This window comes from Ammospiza caudacuta, chromosome Z, assembly GCF_027887145.1.
Source record: "Ammospiza caudacuta isolate bAmmCau1 chromosome Z, bAmmCau1.pri, whole genome shotgun sequence".
Taxonomy (NCBI): Eukaryota; Metazoa; Chordata; class Aves; order Passeriformes; family Passerellidae; genus Ammospiza; species Ammospiza caudacuta.
In genome coordinates, this window is record NC_080632.1 from 66,623,332 (window position 1) to 66,646,708 (window position 23,377).

General features: G+C 41.9%; 1 protein-coding gene across 1 annotated transcript; it reads left to right on the forward strand.

Moving 5' to 3' along the window:
- Positions 1–8,396: 8,396 nt before the first annotated feature.
- Positions 8,397–15,131, forward strand: STARD4 (StAR related lipid transfer domain containing 4). The gene is made up of 5 exons (XM_058824128.1): positions 8,397–8,598; positions 10,465–10,514; positions 12,240–12,366; positions 13,510–13,624; positions 14,205–15,131. The coding sequence occupies exons 1-5, from the start codon at positions 8,494–8,496 to the stop codon at positions 14,429–14,431; spliced, it is 624 nt and encodes a 207-aa protein (XP_058680111.1). The 5' UTR covers positions 8,397–8,493; the 3' UTR covers positions 14,432–15,131.
- The last annotated feature ends 8,246 nt before the right edge of the window (positions 15,132–23,377 follow it).

Consider the following 23,377-nt stretch of genomic DNA (forward strand, 5'->3'; position numbering starts at 1 on the left):
ACTTCCTAATCCAGCCAAAGTGAAATAGACAGTTGAAGATCAGACATGAAAAATATTAGAGGTTTTCTACAAAGTTTGGAGGTTTTTTGTTTGATTGGTTTGTTAAGTTTTTGTTGTAGCTCACTTTTTAGCTGCTCAGCAGAAAAACAAAGTTATTTGTTTTCTTCATGCCTGTGACATATTTGTATGAAAAAATTTTGCCCCTGCTGCATTTGAGCCTCCTTAACAAAGATGTATAATCAGTCAGATTTAGTGGTTCATGTGACAGTTTGTGGGTGAACAATACATGTGCATGTTTTTAGTAAGAGATGGCGTCTCAAGATTTCACTGGCTGAACTTTCTAGAAAGTCAGACTCCTCCAGCAGTTGTCCTGCCAGCTGAAATGCTATGCTAGTGTGACTGAATACACCAAGAGTGGTTAGAGCAAAACACTTTTGCTAGTCTATGATTTAGCAAGAAATTTTCTGTGCCATATAATTCCAGGTAAGCCAGTAAAAGGTTTCAAAACAAAATTGTTTTAGTTTAATATCAGTCCTCCTGTGCCACTTGCAGAATGCTCTTTCCAGTACATTCCAGGGCAGGTTTTTGTCTAAGTTCAACTTTCAACTGTTCTACTTAAACCTGAGTTGCAAACCTGGATACTTGTATTTCATTTTATTGACAGAGAACATAAACTGGGTAGTTATAAAGGTGGGGGGGAGGGGGAATCTTGGAAGACAACTGCAGAAGGAAAGTAATTGCAGGATTTCTCACAAGATCCTCACAACGAAGTTTACACACCAGCTGGATGACCAGATAGTGAGGGAGGTGATGGTCAGTGGCACAAATCCTGGTTGGAGCAGCATGACCCAGGGTTCAATACTGGGTCTAAACCTCTTTCACCTTCATTAATGCTCCAGATTATGGGGCATCTGCACCTCCACAAATTTGCTGATGGCACCAAACTGCGGGGGAGGGAAGGGCAGGGGAGGGCTGATACACCAGAGGGTTGTGGTGGAAAGGGGCTGACAGAAATCTCATCCAGATCATATGGCACTGAGATCCCTGCCAGCTTCAACCGTCCAGTCACTGGGTCTGCACTGATGAACAGCTTTAAAGGACTACACAGCCCATGTGTTTTGTGCAACACAGAAGGCGTGGGTCTAGAAAGTCTGAATTTTGCCACAAAATTGGTGCCTGTGTAAAGGCCCCAAATTTGCGGAACTCTGACTACATGGAGGGCTTTCACAGTTAAAAGCAACTCAAGTTAATACCTGAAAAAAAGCCCAACAACGTTTTGAATTGTATTGTCAGTTATCAGTATTTTTCACTGCTTGAAATTGCTCAGATCTTCTATACCAGTGAGGAGATTCATGTAGATTTGAGAGCAATGTCCTGGTAACAGGGAACACAATGACCAGATAAGGAAAACTGAGTAGTCAGAAGAGAGTAATGATAAACACACTGCTCATGATCAAATTAAGCACAGCTCTAGCAAGAGATCAATTGATCAATCAACCAATCATATCACTCTCCTATAGAATTACAAATCGAGAAAAAAAAACCAAAATTCGTAAGCGACATGTAAAATAGAACCGTACAACAGAACATGTATTGGCACAGACATCGTAGCTACTTTTCATAAGTTTGTAACTGCTAAAAAAGACTCAAGCTCAGAATAAATATATTGGATTACATTGGAAATCACACTCTCTGACACACTGTAGCTTACTCACAATAAAATAAACAGTTAAAAAAATATAGTAAGAAAAGGTGGCTCTTTCCTCAAAAGTATTAAGCAGTACTGACAAATAGTGATAATTTCTGAAAAGTTGTCTAATGCCTCTTGCCAACCCATCAGCCAAAGGGATGTAGATGCCCTAAAGAATGAAGAATGTCATTATCTCCACCCGTCTGCACTGGAACTATCTGACGCCTCTAATTGCTCAAGCCTTAGTTAATGTTTCTAGAAAGAAGAAATCTCCTAATGAGGCATAAAACTAGGAGAAAAATCCCAGTTTTTCAACTTACCTGTAGCTATTGATCACTTGGGAAAAAGAAGTGAGAAAATAGTAAGCCTGGTAACATGTATCTTGGATTTGCGTTTTCATTTCCAAAATTCAGATTTCATTCTGAAGAGCTGTATTAATTTAATTCTAAATGGAGATACTGCATCTCCATATGATCAAGCCAGCTCAACCAGCAAAGAACAATCTTGGCAGAACAAAATATACTGGGTTTTTTAGAGTCCTCTGTGTGACAGAAGTTTAGATTATATTTAACTTTGAGAATATCAAATACATTATTATTAATGGCAGCCTGGTAAGCTTTAGAATCATATAATACTTGCTGGGGACATCAAGGACATCTTTTTTATCTGGAAAGGGCACAAAATACATTTAAATTTAAGAGAAAAAAATTGGTCAGAATAACTTTAATGAGGTAACCATGTGCCATTTGCTCTTCTTCCAACACCTGGAATTAAGGTTTCATCCAGCTAAATACTTTGGGCAGTGTTCTGGGTTGGAACCAGCATGCTGAGTGTCATATACGAGTGAACACATTGTGTATTAGTGGTTCTAAGTGGTTCTTTTCTACAAAAGCAGACTTGGTCCAATATGTTTGGTAAACTGCAGACATTTTGCTGATTTGTAAGACATTAGGATTAAATGTCTACAGTTCCTTGTATCTGAAAAGCAGGCAAGATTGTCATACATTCTTTAGAGGAGCACCTTCAGTGATCAAAGCTATTGCCAGGCACTGGTAAATTAAAATTAAATGCCAGTAGTTAATATTCCACTTTTCCAAACAACAGGATTTCTAATATGAACTATCAGGCCTTCTAAGCATTCCTCTTCATGAGGTGAATGCAGATGTTTCTAGAAAGAAAATTATTCTATCTAGTTACTTTCCTGTTGGGGTACAGAGGAATTTGGGGCTTTTTGACAGTGTTTGTGGGTTTCACCCATTATGATAATCAAAATTCACCCGTGCAAGGTGTTATGTAACAAGAGGAACAGATGTTCTTCCACAGGAATACAGCATACCTCAGGCATGATACAGCTGTGGTGTCATTTGGGAGTGGTTCAGGAGTTACTGCGCAGAGACGGGCCAGAGAGACCAGCAGGAAGGAACAGCAAAAGCTCAGCTCTGGTATTGTTAGCAGTATTTAACATTCACATCTCCTCAGCACTTTTCTCACATAGGCACAAGCTGGTGGCATTGTAGGTTTTACTGTAACTCATGGAAGGAATGTCAGACAGGAAAAATATTCAGCAGCACATTGGTTATCTCGCACGCTTCACTGACACTGTGCTCTGCACAGCTGGGAAGCCAGAAGGTATGGAAATACCTCACTGTGAGCAAGAACCAGTTTATAAGTCCTGAAAGCACCCTTTTGGCTCATATAATAAAATTAACATTAAATATGAGAATACAGAGTATCTGTAATCTGTAAGACTACTTTGCAATCTCCTAAACTTGAGAAACTTGATGTATGAGTTCCCAGAGGAGCTTTGAAAAGCCCAAACAACCTTCTGTTATAATCCACTCAGTCCAAGGAAACATAAAACATTTATACAAGTAAGGTTTTATTAAAAACATCAGCATTTTCCAATGCAAACTTGCCATTCCCCCCTTCAAGAAAAAGAAATTTCCCTCTTAAATTTACAGTGGTGGTTTAAACTAGGAACAGCCCATGGGGAAGGAAATTCATGCTCAAAGGCATGAAAGCACTGGACTTCAAGGAGTGTAACAGGGCAAGGAAGAATGGAGAAAGAAGCCAGGGACTGGTCAAATGTACACCTTTTCACTCAGAGAAATATAATAGACAGCAATCTGAAGGAAGACGAATGAAGTATGTTCCTGTATAGTCATATGCTTTCAACTCAAAACTTCTCTCTTGATTCTGTAATTTGTAAAATTTCAAGGATTGCATGTAAAATATCATCTTTTTTTGTTTAGTATGTGCTAGCATGACCTTTGTTTAGAGACCCATTTTCAACTAGGGAAAAATGAGCAAGAGCTGTAAATTGCAAAGGAAACTAGGGACAGTTCAAAAGGTCTGGTGGTAAAGCCCTGTATTGAAAACAAAACCATGTTCAAAACACTCATTTTGGAAGCCAGCATTGGCCAAAATGAACAACATATTACCACACAAAGAAGATCTGTTGGCCTCTGATGCTGGCAGTTTATTTACAGACACAAACAGGATGGGGCTGCTGGGATAGTGTCTCGAGCTATTTATTTTTCAGCATCAGTCTCATTACATGATTATGATAATGCGACAATGTTAACAGCTCATAAATCCAGGAAGCAGGATGGAAAACTTAATGTTACAGCATACTTTATAACCTTCCTGACCGATCACATGAAGCAAAAGCATATTGACAGTAGTTCTATCCAATCACCATAAGCACACATAGCTTTGGTTAAAACAATACTTACTTATTTCAGATACAATACCTGTTTGTGAGACACAATGCATAGAGCCCTATTCATAAACTTAACCTTCCTAATATCTTGCCAGATAAACTTTTTGCAACTTAGAAAGCCAAACAAGCACAAATACACAGCTCTATTGTTCTTGTTCCCATGTCTTCTCTACAGCTTAAATAATTTTTCTGCTGCTTTAGCACTGTTCACAATTCCGCTGTATCTGAGGCCTGTCTTCTGCAGTTTTCCTAAATCCCTCTCATTTTATAGATTCCCACAATCTCCTACTCCAATCATCTGCTTTTTAACCAATTTAACTTCCTGTCTTTACAGGAGGTTTCACTTTTTACATGGACATTGTCTAATGTGTTTTCTGGACTGAATGATGCCCAGTGAACAGCGCAAGCCTGCAGGGAGCAAGCACTTACACACACTTTTGAAGTCTGCTTCAGCTGTGGGCTGGCCATAGGTGCTGCTGTTTCCTAGGACAGGAATCCAGTCTGCTTGCTGCTTTATAGAGCAAAGCAAAACTTCAACACTCGTCAGCATCTTGCTGAGTTGTGTTGCAAGCACTGCTGACTGGACCAGGAGTGTCTTGGGCTTTCCCACCCCAATGTGTCACTCACCATGTGTCACTCACTGCAGCACCTTAAGCTCTTTGTGGCTGGACAAACATGCTGTTTTCAGTTTCAGGTGCTATGACAAAAGCCACAGCAAACAGCCACCTGGAGATGCTGATCCAGGGAATCTTCCTTCCCTGCTCCTGCCCACCACATTGGCACTGAAGGACATGCTTCAGCTGACAGCAAACACAGAGGACTCCGGAAAGCTGCAGCCCTGTGTAAACCTTTATATGGCCACTGTAAAGAAGCCCTGTTGTCCCCAAATATGTTCTTGCACCTGGTGTGCAGGAGGCCAACCCATGCACAGAATAGAGATACTTGATTTATTTACAGACCTGTGCAGCAATGGAGACTTGGTGGCAAATCAACAAAGCCAGCACGATTCCCAGAACTTTTTACTATTTATACATTTTAGCAAAAATAGGAATTAATGTTCATTGGTTAAAAGCGGCATAGTTCTCTTATTAATTAGCAGCCTATCTTCTACAGGTTAAGCGAGTCACTCCCTTCTTACGTTAATTAGTCTGCATGCTGAGTCTTTCTTTACTTTTGGGTCAGTGGTTGCATCTCCTGCTGCTGGAATTACTTTTTACCCAGTCACACATTGTGGAAACCCAGGGCACAGAGAATATTTCTCTGTCTACTCTGGGGTGCCCTGACGCCCAGGGGAGCACTGACTTTGACCCTCATTCATGGAGAAAGCTTCCTAGACTTCAAGATAGACTAGAATCCACAAAAGTGTGAAATAGATTATAGAGAGTAGTGTAGGTGTATCACTTGGGTGAGAAATTCAGGTTTTGGGATTTTTAGTATGTTGTGAATGGAAGCAAGATGGAGGACAGAGGGTGTTGTCCCAAGTTCCTTCTTTATCCTTCTTCTTCTTTCTTCTTCATGGGTTTGGGTGGCATTTTGTAATTGGGTAAAAAAGTTTGCATTACAGGCTTCCAGGGATCAATTATTGGGTTAAAAGGGAAAATAATCTAGGCATCAGTTCTTGATTGGGTAGTTTAGTCTTAAAAGACATTGTAACAAGAGATTGTTAGCCATTTTTGTGGTGCTTTTCCAGTGCACTACCTGGTGTGGACAGCATGCAAAATTTAGATAAGATAATAATAAACAAGAACCTGAACACCAAAAAAGTCCAGTACGTCTCTCTTTTCTGACACAAAACTGCTTCAGGACAGTCTCCCCCCGACAGGGGAGCCCCCAGGCAGGGCACAGCCAGAGGCCCAGAAATTGAGAAATTAATAATACCTTATTCAGTGCAATTGCTGAGTTCCTTTATTAGTTTCTTCCTTTTCTTGGGGATTCTGCCAGATATTCTTGTGCCTTGGAAATTCTGCATTCTTTGTGCCCACCATCAATGCTACATCCTTCTCCCCAGGCTTTGCAAACCTCCCATAGGTCTGAGATCATTGAAGCCTGCCAAGCCCTAAACCTTAATAAGGCAATTCTGCCAAAAAAGTAGTTTGTTTTTCTAACACTTGGACATCACTTAGAGCTTGTTGGCTATTTCCTGATTCAGGAATTAAATCTTGTTGTTGAAAGTATAAAAAGGTAATACATTAAAGAACATTCCTTCTTGAAAAAGTTTTACATCTTCCACATTTTGCAACAGTACATTCTTCTTCTAGGCATTATCAATCTCCTCCTAGGTCTGAGAACTGAACCTCCCCCTAAGTCATGACAATGAAGCACATTGAGTCCTAAACCTTACCAAGGCCATTATATTTACAAGCAATTGATCTTTTGAACGCCTGGAAAAATGTGCCATATAATGACTGAGCAACTGGCTCACCAGTCAGGCACAAAGGGTTACATACAGTGGCTGGGGTGACATCAAACTGGTGACTTGTCACTTGCAGGGCTCTGCAGGGCTCCATCCCTGGCCCTCTGCTCTTCAGCATCCTCATGAACAACCTGCAGGCAGGACTGGAAGGGAGAATCAGCAAATCAGCAGATGAGACAAGACAGGGAAGAGCTGTTGACTCCCTCAAAGGTAGGGAGGCCCTGCAGAGACCTCGATGAATCAAAGGGCTGGGCAATCACCACCTGTGTGCAGTTCAACAAGGAAAAATGCTGGACTCTGCACCTGGGATGGGGCAACCCTGGATGGATGGAAAGATTGGGGAATGAGAGGCTGGAGAGCAGCAACATGGAAAGAGACCTGGAGATCCTGGTCTGTGCCAAGCTGAAGATGAGGCAACAGTGCCCTGGCAGCCAGGAGGCACATCCCTGTCTTGGGGACATCAGGCCCAGCATCACCAGCTGGGCAAGGAAGGGCATTGTCCCACTCTGCTCTGGGCTGGGGTGGCCTCACCTCCAGTGCTGGGGGCAGTTTGGGAGACCACAATGTAAAAACGATCTAAAGCTACTGGAGAGTGTCCAAAGAAAGGACACAGAGCTGGTGAAGGGCCTTGAGAAGCCTTATAAGTAATGGCTGAAGGCCCTTGGTTTGTTCATCCTGGAGGAGACTGAGGGGAGGCCTCACTGGGGTCTGAAACTTCCTCATTGGAAGGGGAAGAGGAGGGGCAGACCCTGATCTCTTCTCTGGGGAGCACAGAGACAGGACCCAAGGGAATGGCTTGAAGTTGTGTCAGGGTATCAGGTAAAAGTTCTTGCCCCAGAGGGTGTCTGGGCACTGGAAGAGGCTCCCCAGGGCAGTGGTCACAGCACCAGCCGGACCGAGGGCAAGAAGCATTCGGACACTGTTCTCGGGCATTCTGTGACTCTTTAAGTGTCCTGTGCAGGACAGCAGTTGGGACTCGATGATCCTGATGCTTCCCTTTCAATTCAGCCTATTCTGTGACTCTCTGCTATCGGTACAAAGCGGCACTGCCAGACGCGTGAGCAGAGCAGCCCTGGCGCTGTGCCCGCAGGTGCCAGGGCCGGGCGCCATCCCGCTCCCCCGCTCCCCCGCCCTCCCTCACACCACCCCCGCCATTCCCAATCCGGCCCGAGGATCCGCCCCTGCCTCATGACGTTATGGTCGCCACACAGCGCGAGGTCGCGTGACGTGAAGGGGCGGTGCCCCCCGCCCCCGCGCCCGGCGGACCGCGCCACCATTGGCTGCGCTGGCAGGGCGATCGCGTTCTGATTGGCTGTCGGTATCGCGCGCTGCCGGGCGGGCCGCGGGTGAGCGCGGAGCCGGCGCGGCGGCGCGGCTGTGAGGGCAGCGCGCCTGTCCCGCGTTCCCGGGGGATCCTGGGACGGGGCTGGCGCTGGGGTGGCGGCTGCTGGCCCTCGGCCTGCGCCCCCGACCCTTGGCCTGCGCCCCTGGCAGCCGCTCTCTGCCACCTGAACCCGGCTGGGAGATGTGCGAGTGTGCGCGCGGCGGTGTTTCCCGCATCCTCCGTTCGGGTTTGGAAGATCCGCGCTGTTGCTGGCATCCCTGACTCCGTGCCGTGTTCTGCTCTGCGTCTGTGTGATTAGGCATCTTCGCTTAGGAGGGAAGCAGATGGATCCCCTGCCCAATCCCGCGCCTCTGGCCTCGAAGCTGCGGAACACGCTGGTTCGGTACCACAGCATCGGAGATAGCGAGTGGCGGGTGGCCAAGAAAACCGTGAGTGCTCCGGGCGCTTCCCGGTTCTGCTCCACAGGAAGCTGTGGGTCACCGGTGCGGCGGAAAGGGCCCGCTGCTGTGCGTGCCACACGGCTGAGAAACACTTGGCCGCGCCCTGCAGGACTTGAACCTGACAGAAGCTGTGAAACCATCCCTCTAGAATGTCTTTAGATGGCAGGATGTGTTTTTCCTGTTCTCAGGCATACTCTGTCGTTTCTTCTACCCATTTGCAGGGGTGTATCTCACGGAAGAACTTGTGTAGGATTATAGGCTTGACTTGCAACAAAATGTGAAGTAATTAGCATTAATAGTTTTGCAAGAGGTTCACGTGTACTTCCAGCAAAGCGGACGCAGGTATCTGGAATCTCTTGTCAATAAATAGTTGATCGTGCTTCAGCTTTCAATAGCTGATCATGCTTCAGCTGTCTTCCTCTCAGAAATGAGAAAATTCCTTCCTTCTTAAGAAATAATTCTCAAGGCTTCCTCTCATACTGTTTCACTTTTCTGTTGTTCTTTAGAGACCGCACATTATCCTAAGTTTCCTTCCCTGAAAGGGAATACAATTCCTGCTCTCTCCAAGCAGTTTGCCATCCTCTTCTTTTGAGCTGCCTGGGTTTTTTGAGTTGTGCTTCAACAAGCTGAATAGCCTTTGCTTGTGCACCAGTCCTAGGCTGGGTGAATACTTTTTGGTTCTGTCCTCCACAGAAAGTGGAAGTGCAGCAATATGGTAGGGCTAGTGTGGTAAATTTCTGTCTTTGTCTTTTTGTTACAGTGGTTTGAGTAGTGCTTTTATTTTTTTCGTCCATCATGAGCAGACACTGATAAGACAGGGGCAACTGATCCAAATGTAACTTATTATTTGCAGAATTAATAAATTTGCTGTCTGGAGAGGGAGGAAAGGAGCATCCAAGCCTTTCACTCTTGCAATACACCTATCTCATCTCTACTAAATGTGTTGTTAAATTAAGTACTACTGAATTCCTTTAAAAAGTTACCTGCATCCTTGTGTTCCAAATCCTCAGATTTTACCCCTTTCTCCAGGCTTTCCTTCCTCTTTCCTTTCTTTCCTCCCTTCCTTCTTTCAGTTTTGATGTTGTGCCATGTAAAAGAAACTCAAGCTTTACCAACCACAAGGAGATGTGCTGTGCCCCAAAATACCTTAAATTATTCTGGATGTAGTTCTTAACTGTACTGTTCTTTAGGACATTTGGTCTTTTGTGCTTATATAATCATCATGCCAAGGAAAGTGGTGCCATATGGTACTGTTTTCAACACCAAAATTCGGACACTGTGTACAGAAGTTCCATGTCATAGTTATGTAAAAATCAGAAGATACTGGTTTTTCTATTTTCTCTGGGTAACTTTAAAATAAATAGACTACTGCTTGCAAGACTCTTCTAGTCTGGCATCTAGGAGAGAAAGATAATTGAACTTTCTTGTCTGCACCTGCACCTCATGCACGCTTCTGTAACTTGTGTTGCAGGAGTAGTTTGGTCTTCCTGTCTGAGCAGCATCTGGCTGTTGGCTTTCCAGTGGCCTTGCAATTGGAAGGCTTTCCCTGCTAATGTTGTTCCATTATTCTGTGTGTTTTCACAGTAAACTGACTTGGCCTGCCAAACCCTACTTCTGCACAGACTTCTAGCATTTCACTCTGAGAAAGCCAATTTTCTGATTTTTTTGAAATAATAGAAAATTACAAGTAAAAAATATCTGAAAAATATGAAGAAAATTGTGCAGTGGTGCCCAGGTGAACCATGGAAAATTATAAAGTTGTGTGCTTTTCTTCAAGGAAATTGAAGCATTTTGTGGACTTCTTGCAATTGTATCCAAGTGACAATTAATACTGTGTCTTATATTTGCTTTCAGAAAGATGCAACCGTGTGGCGTAAACCATCAGAGGAATTCAGTGGATACCTGTAAGTTTTCCTGCACAAGAGATACATTTTTAATGTTCCGCAGATGTGTTCTGTAGAATGTAGAGATTAAGGCCGTGAATTCTATAGCCCTCAGCTACAGAGGTCCTACAGAGGGGAAGCTAAATGGGTCACCTGTTGTGGCTGGACGATTCCTTTGTAGTTTCTCAGTTTGATACTTTAGCATTGCATGGAGTCTAGAACAACCGTGAAGTCTGTGGAACACACCACAGGACTCCCATTAGCTGAAGTGGCAGCAGCATCTGTCCAGAAATTACGTCCTGTAAAGCTCAGAATCAAGCCTGCATTCAGTAGTCCTGAAGGGTCACTTTGGTGACAACTCAGTCAGTTCTTGTACTCATTAGTTTGGTTCTCATTAGCTTGGTTCTACTCCTGTGCTATGATCTGCTGTAATCACAGAGGAGTAATGAGAACTCTCTGTGAATAAAGCAGAATGAACCCAAAACCATTCGAATATTCCCAAGATGTGATTAAAACCAAACAAGGCTAGGTGTTGATACTGAAAATTTGATACATTTTATTTAGTAGTAAAAGAGTCAAAGAAAAAGGAAGAAAAAGAAAAAAAGAAGTAGAAAAAGGGAGTGTGTTTGGGGGGACAGGGAGTGTGACAGGCTAAGTAGAAACATGTTACCCCTCTGTGGGTCCCAGTGATGTCTCATTGCTCTACTCAGTCTAGTCTTCTTGGTGGTGAGGGTCCCCCATCCAAAAGTATAGAATCCCATGGATTAATACAGGTTTGGGCAGGTGGGAGTGCCCAGGTGCCTCCCCTGAGGGGGGCAAATTTAATCCTTGCATGACTTTGGATCTGTCATTTTGCATCATGTGCAGCTCTGGTGCAGGGTCTGGGGACCCCTTTGGGAGGGCCCTTTATTGGGCCGTGACAGCTCCTCTGCTGTCTGTCATGTGGATGTCCCTTAGATGTGGCTTTGCCATGGTGAAGAGGCCCCACAGCTGAGCTGGAGTTGGGCTTTCACTGCCTCTGAGCAGAGGCTTTTTCACCACACACCCAAAACGTCTTCTCCTCCCTGTTTTGGTGTGAGGGTCTCCTCCAGCCTGACAGCAGATAGGCCTGGGGCTGCGGCCTCCACCCCATAGGTGCTGGGTTTAATCCTGGGAAAGTATTTTTCTCCTCCAGCTCAGATCTGAGTCACTTTATCTTATCTCAAATCAGTTCACAGTCCAGGGCCTCAGTCAGGAGGCCCATTGAGGGTGCTTCTGTGTAGTTTTTGTTACACAATTTTGCTATAATAGGCAAAAGTCCTTCATAAAACTGTTCAAGACATAAACCATAGCATTTCAATCTCCAAAATCCTGTTACTTCTGCTTTATGAAAAATGTTTTTCCCATTATATTCGTGATCTTTTTACTTTATGTTTACTTACCTGTGGTAAACTCCCTTGCTAGCCAAGCAATAGGAGTAAAATAACCAATTGTTACAGTTGTTAGAGAAATAAACAGGATAACTTTTCTCCAAGGAAGGAATCTGCCATTTATAAAATACTAACTGTATAAAAAAGGATAAATTTTTCAGAAACAAATTTGTTGCAGAGAAGAGCAGATGCACCCATAGGTGTTTTCCTGTACTGTTTCTCTGATGCAATTGGCCACCGACTGTGCTTCCTAGTACCAAGGTGTTAATGTAAGTGTACTGTTGAAAATAAATGTAATATAAAGAATTTCTTACTAAATGTAAACACATTTTTCTAGCTACAAAGCTCAAGGAGTGGTGGAAGATGTTACCAACAGAATAGTGGATCATATTCGCCCTGGACCTTACAGGCTAGACTGGGACAGCCTAATGACTTCAATGGACATCATGGAAACATTTGAAGAGGTGAAGACTTGTTTACATTCTTGAATGAGATGTGTATTGATGAACACATGAATTTAACATTCATAGCTTTAACACTGATGTAGAGCAGAGCAATTCCAACAGATCTGAACCTTTCTCAGCCTTCTTGTTTGCATGCATGAGCAGCATTGTGCATGTGTGCTCTGTGTGGCCACAGATCAGGCTCTCTGGCAGCACAGTCCTATTCTGAAGCTTGAAATGCGTCTTTCCATTAATGCTAAAAGTAAAGGAGTCAGTCACAGTTCTGTTGGACCTGGGAGGTCAGGTATTCTCTGATAAAATTCACATACAGAGGGCTACAGTGTGATCCTGTGTATGCCAATGCCATTTCATACAGCTTGCTTTCTTCCGTTCCACAGCAAACAATAGTATTAGTCCAGACATATGGAAGCTGCAACCTCCCCCTCTTCCTGAAGGGCTGATTTGTGTAGCACGGCTTTGTGCTGAGACACAAAATAGTTCATACTGAGAGTCAGGAGTTGATAAAAGAAAGGTAGGTTTGAAGCTGGTTACAGAACAGCTAGTAGCCTTCCTTTGGTTAATGCAGGCATTCAGTATGAATTCAAAACCCTCTTCTGGACACCTGGCTTGAACATGGATTGTCATTTGCTCTGTCTCTGGAAGAAGATTTATATGACAAGGTGTTTTGTCTATATAAAATTTATACAGACTCTACTTTATAATGGGAAAGCCTATTTTGAAGAATTGTTCACATTCCATTTTATTTTTCACTTAGTGATTAAAAGTATTAAATAGATATCTTAGTACCAGGAGATTCCTCTTGAAGTTTCTTCATGGTCCTTTTTGACTTCCCACGTGCTCTTTGGTGAGTGGCTTTCAGCTGTCAGGCATGCCAAAGTTCTCTAGCTTTAGATCTTTAAATCCTTATGGTGCCAGATACTCTGCTTCCACAACTCTCAGCTGTAGACCACAAGTCCTTAAAACTTCCAGATTTTAGGTTGAGAATGGCAAAGCCATTCAGACCTCAATGATTTTGCCATGGAGTTGACAGAGGCTGTGACCTTTGTGAAAAACATTAGCTCCCTGCAAACATTACCTTTCCCTCTATTCATTATCCTAAGATTTTTATTTTTTTTTTCCCTTATAATTCTGTCACTCAACAAGAACTGCTGTGTGATGCGCTATACAACTGCTGGCCAGCTCTGGAACATCATAGCACCAAGGGAGTTTGTTGATTTCTCTTACACTACAAACTATGAAGATGGTCTTCTAACATGTGGTAAGCCACCACCTTCCTCTGCTAAATTCTTATTTTACAACAGTTGCTTGGTTTAAGATTTGACTCAGATTTAGTAGTAGTAAACATTCCAAAAATGGTCTAAGGTGGTCTTCAACAAATAAATTCAAGGTGTTTTGGCAAATTTAAAGGTGTTTTATCTTTAATTTTACATATTTAAAGAAGCGTGCAAGTTACTGGTTTTCCCATGAACCATTCCTTTCTGCCAGGCTTCACTTATGTCAGCTGTGGGGCAGGAGTGTTAGAAACAAGTTGAGTCCTTCAACTTGAGTCTTAGAGCAAAGTGGGATGAGTAACAGCTTGTTTCTTGTAAATGGGAGGAATGTCCTCTTTTAACATTTGATTTTTTTGCTTATCATGCTTTCCTGTCGTAGAGTTTGGATGAACAGCAAATTCCATGCATGAAAATACCCAGAAACTTGTGGTGTGCCTGTCACTACTACTAAATTCCCCAACCAGAAGCTTATATATGACAAATTTACTGTGCGTTAATTTTTTTTTAACATCTTTCAAATTAATTTCCCTTTTTTTTTTTTTTTTTTTTTTTTATTTTCCTTGATAGGTATAAGCCTGGACTATGGAGAGGTGAGACCAAACTTTGTCCGTGGATTCAATCACCCTTGCGGTTGGTTCTGTGTCCCTCTCAAGGACTCTCCTGGCCACAGTCTTTTGACAGGCTACATCCAGACTGAACTGCGAGGGATGCTGCCACAGTCTGCAGTAGACACTGCCATGTCTAGCACCCTGGCCAATTTCTACTCTGACCTCAAAAAGGCACTCAAAGCGTAGACAAACAGTGACTCAAAAGCCGGCGCATTCCTTGCAATCAGATTGTGTTGTTTAGCTTAGTGTAGGTTACCACCTACTAAATTGAGGTAACACTCTTCCTGAATGACACCCGAACCTTTGTTCCAAACAAAACTTTAGCAAGTGCTTCTTGATGTGATCTTTGGCATACATTCCCAGTGCACAGTGTGAGATGCTTTTTGCTGCTCTGCACTCTGCAGCTTTGTGAGAATAGCCTGAATCTCTGAACTGCCAGCTTCCTCAGTAGAAAGCACAAGATGTGTGTGTGGGCTTGAAAAATGCAGTGTGAGCTCAGCTCTCTCCAGCAGTTTTGGAAGCCAGGTGCTCTGGATTTTGATGGTGCAGGTTGCTGTACAGGCAGCATCTCATTGAAGATGTAATTTTGTAATATATATATTTATATTTACCTAAATTTTAATTTATTTTTTAAAGTTTGTTCAGCTCCATCTGTAATTTTTTTTTTAAATTTGCTTTGATTTATCATATGGATATTATATAGCTAAATTGTTAAATTATACTATTCATAAGAAAGCTATTTGTGCTTGAGAGCAAAAATAAGTGTTCATTTTTGCATTTCTTTGATGTTGTAGCTGTAACTTATTTGCTGTTTTATATAACAGTCTCAGTACATAAGGAAATGCCCTTACAGCTGATCCAAAGCTCATTTAGGTATTCAGGTATCTTTCCATAGGTTTTTTGGTGGACTTTTAATCACACAATTGTCAAAATAGCAAACCTCCAATGGATCTTCAGTGATACCCTCTACTTCTAAGGATTTTTTTACTTAAAGTTGCATGTGATAGTGTGTGTGGAGATTTCATTTGCTTGGGTTTGGGGGGGGTTTTCTTTCTGTGTATATTTCTTTAACTGCAAACCCTGGAATTACAAAAGCAGCAGAAAGAGCCACTCACTTGCTGCAGGGATAGGTGTTGCTGTAGCCACAACAGCACAGACTTGCCAGTGTTCTGGTGCTGTGGAATGTTCTGTGTTACTTCCCTTAGATCGATCTTTGCAATAAATTAACATCTTAAAGCATGAGCAACTGAAGGGCAAAGCTCAAGCTGCAGAATTGCTGAGAACTGCTGAAGGATACAGGTTCTCTTTTTAAGATGCAGATTTCAAGGATATTCAGCAATCTGAATCTGTGATTCTGACAGATACATAGCAGCGGAATTTAAAAAATAACTCCCTTTCTGCTAGGAACATATATTCTCTTTAAAATCTGATGTTAAGCCTTTGATGTTGGTATGTTCCATTTGCTCAGGTGACACTGTAGTTATCCCCGTGTTTTGCCAGTGCTCACAGTTGCAAGTTTAGCTGTGTAGGAGTTTGGGAAGGTATCTTGGATCCCTGATATTGTGGAGTTGTATACATATAATCCAGGGAGGGGTAATGGACTCTCAAAAAACCAAAAATTCAGATGGTATTGGCTTTTTTGACACTGGCCACTAATAATATTGGCTTTTTTGACACTGGCCACTGTAACTGAACTCTGAACAGTGAGGACTTTCCTTTCTCATTGCTCAATCAGAGAGGTAGAAAAAACAATCCAAATATAGTGGGAGCTTCTTCAACCTGCTTCATGTTTTAAGGTATTTAGTACTATTTAAGACTGTTAAAAACAATGCATCAAACAGCCTTTGGGTCTTTATGGGCAGAAAATGTTAACTCCTTTTTAGGTTTTGTGTATTCTGCATTTCCCTTTAAACCCCTTGATTAGTCTTCCCATTTTTTTCTACCTTCCTTCTGTCTGCCTAAGTACTCCAAGCTCACGGGGTGATCCTCTACTGCCAAGGACAGCAAGGAATTGCTGCCAGAATCCTCTCCTTTCTAGTACTGGTGCAGAGGCAATTATGAAATCTCTGGCAGTGCTGCTCCGTGGGATGAATGATGACATGATTGTAGAGGAAACTGTTTGAAGTGTATCCTGTTTTTTCTTCCCAGTTACAAAGATTACATGTGCAGTGAATCTGCATATTCATGTCTTCTCCTTTTGGAGCTGCTGGGACTGACTGATGGAGGGGTTGTGATACAGATGTACCTTGAGAAAAACATTGCCCAGTTTAAATCTGCACAGAGGCACTTCAGTGCTGGAGAAGTGGGTCACAAGGAGCACAAGACACTTACAGGAGGATGTTTGTACTATACCAGGCACAGAAAAGTTATTGTTCCAAATACCCATTTTAGTGGCTCTGACACATATGCAGCATCTATCCATATTTAGTATCCAGTGAAATGGCTTTTTCTGCTTTCAGTAGAGACAAGTTGGTGAAGCACAGAGCAGCTGAAGAAAGAACTTGAGCTAAAATAAGAAAATTGCTAGTGTATTTTTGTATATTGATAGTTCTAATAAAAATTTCAGCTACTAATTAATACAGAACTAGAAAAAAGATGTTCGATTTCAAATGTATTGGAACCTGAAATTTATATTATTTTTATATAGCTATAGATGGAGAGAGAAGAAGAACTGTTCTTTAACCAGAGTACATCAGAACCAAGGAAGTCACAATATCAGAGCCTCTTCTCCTACTGTTGCATTTCTCTCCTGAGTTACTCGACATTCTAGGTGGAGCCAAGAGGGTTAAAACAGGAAAGCAGTGGCAAGGACAAAGTGCAGGAGCCTATGTTTTGCTTATGCAGAAGAAATGGGAGAAAAAGTAAATGCTTAGTATAGATTTCTATCATTTAGGAATATAGTTGTCCAGAAGTGGCTTCTGAACAAATTGCCCAGGAATAGTAGAAATCTGGCTTTGCTAGTCAAATAGCATGTATATAGACACATGAAAATTATTTTTATAAGGCTAATAATTTTTTTTAAAAACTTACTTTTTTAAAAAGAGATTTGGACAATGTGACACTTTACACTTGGGCACTTTAACTAGGTGCTATGTATGTGTGTGGGAAACATGACTGAAGATAAGACAATTTTCATGTTTGGGTTCTGTTCCTCATCTAAAACTCCAGCATTAAACCTTGCCTGTGATGTGCAGAAGATGCAGGGCTGGGGTTAAGCTAAATTTAGAGGCAGTCAAAGTACCAAATCTGGCTGCGAAGTGCACCAGTACTTCAGAGAGATATTCTGTGCACAGGGCCTGATCTCAAATTTGATGAATTTATAAATGTGAAACATGATGAACTTATAAACACAGCATATAGAATTCCTCCAGTAATCATAAGTAGCCAGAACATGACGATGTGGCCTGGATGTTTACCTTAGAAGGTTCACCGTTGTGAAAAAAGCCCTAATTCTAGAGAAACCACTCAAGTTGTGCCTGTGAAAGTCAAAGTCTGTTTTAACAGTGGGTTTAACTTACTGTGTTCAGCATTTAGGCAATTGTATTTGTATTTTGAGTGCAAATGCAGAATAAATAATGGATTCCAACAGGCTCGTGATGTAGTTTCTTCCATACTTGTGCAGCCATATGTAGCATTTTTGGGGAGTTGATGATGTGGTTCATCTTCAGCTGCATGGTGATCTCTAATGATACCAGTTTGTCTCCTTAAATCTGAAAGCCATAAGTCTGCCTTCACTTAGAAACTTGATTTAGACTGAGGAAAATGCCTAACTGAAATGTCTTGAGAGCTGTACAATAGAATTTTCTCAAGGCTTTAGTTCTAAAAACATATACACAGGAGTGTTCGATGGCCCATGATTGTTGTGGAAGAACTTTTTTATTTTGGCTTAGTATTATTTACCTTTTTCTATTTTTAAAGAGTGGTTTATTAACCATAAATAAATAAATAAATGAGCATATAGCACCTGGCAGAAGGCATATAGATGTAAATTAGATGTATAAAACAAGCTGCAACATGTGTATTGTCATGCATTTAATTAGCACCTACAGAAACGAAGAAAATCCCTGTATCTTCTCTAGAGAGAGCCTTCCCTTGTTTCTCTTGCCAAGCTGGCATAAAGGCAGTAGAGTTCTGTAACATTTGACTTCAGTGGAAAGAGTTGTAGCCTTCCCCTGTTGCTGACAGAAGGAACTGTCACCTCTGAGAAACAGCACACTCATGTAGGGAATGTATCATGTCACCTTCTGCAAAGTGTGGTAGGGATAGGTGTAGAGGCCACTTGGGATCTTTGGATAATCCTTAAGGACATAAATTATTAGAATTATTAAAAGATTGATATTCAAACCCATTTCCTGGTGAAAGATAATAGAAAGATGAGAGAGATTTTAAACCCACACAAAATATTAAATGTTCTCTAGAAAAAATATAACCTGAAGTCCTAAACCACCATTCTAACACATTCTGCCTTTTCCAGTCCTCATTGGGCTGTGCTGGTGACTCAGTTTTACAGTTCAGATAGGGACTCCTTATCATGGAGTTAACCTTCTTTGGAATTGTGCCACTAGCAGGGAGAAACCAGACACAGATGGTACCAGCATGGGGCACCTGTGCATATTGCATAGATGACCCACATGATAAGAAATGTCACATCTGGACTAAGGAGCCTCAAATACCAACACATCACCCAAAACTGCCTTCTCTGGAGTTACTTTCTTTAAAACATTTCTTTCAGTGTGCCAAGACACTGGGACAAGCTAATAATCCTTAGGTTACCTGTATCAAAGATCAACTGATCTTAGAAGATCAATTATTGCCTGAAGGATAACCAGAAACTGACCTTGTTCAGGCCCTCACTGGACCAGTTTGGCTCTGCCCTGGGATACAGGGGGGTAGAAATCACTTCCCGAGCTCTGTACCTGGGCCTTGCTGACCTGCCTGCCAGCAGAGACCCCTCTCTGAGGCAGTTTATAACCCTGGAGATAAAATAATTATGCCAAGATTCTGTGACTGTCTCAGCCTGCAATTTGGATTCCAGTCAGGGAGTATTGCTGCTGAGGCATTGGTGTCACTAATTCCAGCTCCAGGGTGCACTGGGGAGGCAGAGCAACAACGCTCAAGTGGGTGCATTTGAGCAGCAGCAAACACGAGTTTGGTCAACCCATGTTATTTGGGTGCCATACAACCCCTCCTTGTCTATGCCTAACAGGCTTTCAAGCTCCTCACAATTTGAAGGGGGAAGGAAAGAAACCACAGCAGGTCTTTTTGCTGGAGCATAAGCCATGTCTCCAGAAACCACCCTCTCTTCTGCATTCAGGATTAAGGATGCAGCCTGTATGTGCACAGCTATATCTGCAGAATTTCATGGTCTCTCTGTTTCAATCAGCTAAATGAAAATAAAATTTTTTATATGCTCAACATGGGCAAAACATCTTTCTGTTCTGCTGTGTGCCTCCCAGCCCACACCATGGAAATAGAGCTTCAGTGGAAATGAAATTGAGAAAATCTGATGACCACCACTAGTACCAAAGAAGTAAGGAAGAGGGAAAAGACTCTCCACGCACTTTTTTTTTTTTTAATGTCAAATGAAAGTATGGAGAATTCATCATAGATGTAAAAATATTGAATCACTTCTCAAAAATACCTGCATCATTGGATATTTGAAACATAATTTTGGGGATATGTACAATGTTGAAGGAAACAAGTGCCTGAACTGCTGAGAAGGACATCATAACTACAAAAGCCCAGTGCTTTTTAAAGAAGACTGCACTAGACATCAACAGAAATGCAGAAATTTGGTAGTTATGAGGCAGGATCATTATGTTTAACTCCCCAGCTATCCTAACTCATTAAAAGTTCCTCTGACCTGTTAATTCTTTCTTATTTCCAATTTCCTTATTTGTCTCAAGTTCACTATAAGCCAGTGTAATGTTGTGCTGTATCACGAGCTCCAACTCAGCTGTTTGATGTGCTATTTTTAAGATGTCAGGCAAAAGCAAACAACCCTTGAGCTCCAGGGGGAGCTCGAAGCCAGCTTGATACTTGCCCTCTTCTTTCCTTTGGTCTTTCCACTGCTCTTTTCCATTCTGGTACGGAGGTGTGACCAAGATGATTTCATGAAACTGCAGTAAGAATGTATGCCTTGCATTAGCTTGGGAAAAGATTCAGCAACATCCATGGAAGTGCCAAATTAGACTATTTTTTTTTTTCCTGGAGCACTGTTGCCATGCAAAATGTCTTGTGGAGCTTATAATAATTTATTTCTTACATTGCTCCAGGATGGAGAGATTTTGTAAAACCATCTCCCACAAAAGGATATGAAGGAACTTTGCATTCACGCAGTTTGCAAGACTAAGGAGTTGTAGGTGACAAGAATAACAAGATGCTCTAATACCAGGCAAGACGGAACACCACTGAGGGTGACAGATGTGGGAACAGAGCAGAGAAATTTAAAAAAAAAAAAGTCCTTTCAACATGTCAGTCTTGCAATATTCTCCGTTCAGGTACCATGTGCAGCTTTTGACAACATAGCTCAAGAAAAAGAGTAATCAACTAAAGGCAGAAAATTCATATTCCCGTAAGCAGAGGGGTGTAAGACCTCTGGGGTAAAGGATTTGTTTGTGCTGCTGAGAGAAGAGGATGCTGAATGAAGGAGCACATTAATAACCTTTGGATTGGGTTACAGAAAACAAATTGTGAAATGGCTGCAGAAAACAAATCATTGTGATAGAAAAACTGTTAACTGCAACAAAAAGACTTGGGACTTTGTAAAATACTTCCCAGTTAAAAAAGTTAAAAGAACTAGAATGTACAAGGAGGTGGTAATTTCTTAATTGCTGGAAGTAACTAAACAAAAAGGGACACAAGCATCTATATCACATAACCCACCCTTGGGACACAGAGGAAGCCTGGACATCCCCTAGTTTTGTATTCCACCATTAATAACAGATTTTGTTTGTTATTCAGCTGCTAACTTTTGAGGAAAGAAGAGCAAGAGAAATGCTGTGCCAAGCTGGAATTCAATCTGGACTTTGCAATCTAACCAATTAATACCCATGATGACTCCTCTTTATAAGGATGAATATTGTTTCTTGCTCTACATTGAGCATTAGCTATCAGCAAATAATAGATGTAACCTTTTCTAGATTTACTAGTTTATTTAGCATCAGATCAGTCATGCAAGACACTTACTAAAAATAGACATCCCAGCACTGAAGCATTTTCTCATGGCTTATCAGCATTCCTATGCAAACACACAAGGAGGTACGCTGGTTCCACACACAATACATGGAAATACCAAAATTGTCATTTTTTTCTGGTTAAAATTTCTCTCTGATTCACTTGCACAGTATAAGGAAATTCACTACACAAACAGGCTTAATCAGAAGCAAAAGGGTAAAGTTAAACAAGCAGACTATGAACTGCTATTTAGTTGCTTACATCTTTGCTAGTATAAGAAAAGAATATTGATAGTACAGGATTTCTTACACATTAAGCAGTAAAATAAGGAGTCAGGAACACAGGACATGGAGCTAATTTGAGAAAGTCTGATATATATATTTACAACATTCTTCATTGTTATTAGTTGGAGTCCAGCCTCCACTGCTCTGAGATCAATGAGCTTCTGTAACAGGCTTATAAAATATTATGTGTTATTAATCAAAGGCACCATTTTTTCTGTTTGTCTTGGAAACATCAGCACATACCCTAACCATCCAGCATACAGTATTCTTGAATTAACAAAAGCAGAAAACTCCCTCCTTATGGTCCTCATTCAGCCAGGAGCCTCCAAACCAAGGCCAAGCCAGACATGCACCCTTGATGTATCACACTTCTTCAGGTTAAAATCAGTTTAAGCTGATGAGCTCCTTACTGTGGGTGGGGAGCAGCCAGGCAGCCTCTGCTTGTACCCCTGATCTTGCAAGGGTGTGGTGGTATAGCTCCTGGGGACCAACAGACTTCTTCCCCCAGGCCAGAGAGCCTCAATGAGTCTGCCCTTCTCCTGCTCCCTGACATGCTGGAACAGCCACCACCACTGCTTCCCTGCAATAACATCCTGTTCATGGTGGACTTGGCAGTGCTGGGTTAACAGTTGGACTGCATGATCTTTCCCAGCCAATCTCTTCCTAAGGTCTTTCCCAGCCTGGAGGGTTCTATGGTTCTGTGATCTCCACCTCTCCGTCTTTCCTTCTCCGTGAGCAACCATTTCAGAGGTAATTTCTCACAAGCATAGGCCACTTGTCTCCATATATTAAAAAAAAAAAAAATAAAGCCAAAAAACCCCCCAGAGAACAACCAGACTCTAAAACAATGTCCTCTTATGGAACATTAAGTAAAATTTCTGCTGTTTAATCAGAAGTGTTAACATGAGACCTCATGAAGATGTGGTGTGAACAAGGAAGTGGCTCTTGTGCTCAACAGCACAAAGAAACTGTTTGGGTTAGCTCCCACCAGTTAGTAGCTGTAACTGTCCCTGATTTTAATTCCTTTCAGTAAAAAGAATCTTCATTTGTAATTATTGTCTCCCTGCAACCAAGGTGGTAATGATTTGAGCAGAGCAAACAAGACACCTATCACTACACTGGAGGTAGTACATTGATGACGGAACCAGCCTTGGATGCTCTGCAGGGTCCTTGTCATTCCCGAGGAAAATACTTCTCAGGGAGGACACTGCTGTGGCTGGGTTTAGGAGATATTTCAAAGATATTTTTGTCAAAATATACATACAGTCCATTTGCTTAGTTTCATTAAATGTTTCTTGACAAACTTCAGTTTTCTGTAAAAGACTACTTCAGGCCCCCATGGCCAGCTGAGGGAGAGACAACTGGGGAACATATTAATAGTACAAACAATACAACTTCAATGTCTTACAAATGAAGGGTAGAGTCAGTGGTGACATTTTTCCATCTGGAGGAGGCTGTCACTGGATACATATGTTTGCACTACTTCCAGAAACACGGCCGGTGGGCATGTCAGGGAAATAACAGAAATCAAGGAACTTGAGACCTCAGAAGGTAAATATATAGACACTTCTCACTTTACCCTTTGTTGTCACAAAGCTAAAAAAGGAGCTCCTTTTGGTGTGTTCTGTAGCAGACTTCTCTGGTGTGTTTGTTGTGTGTGGCTATTGTGTAG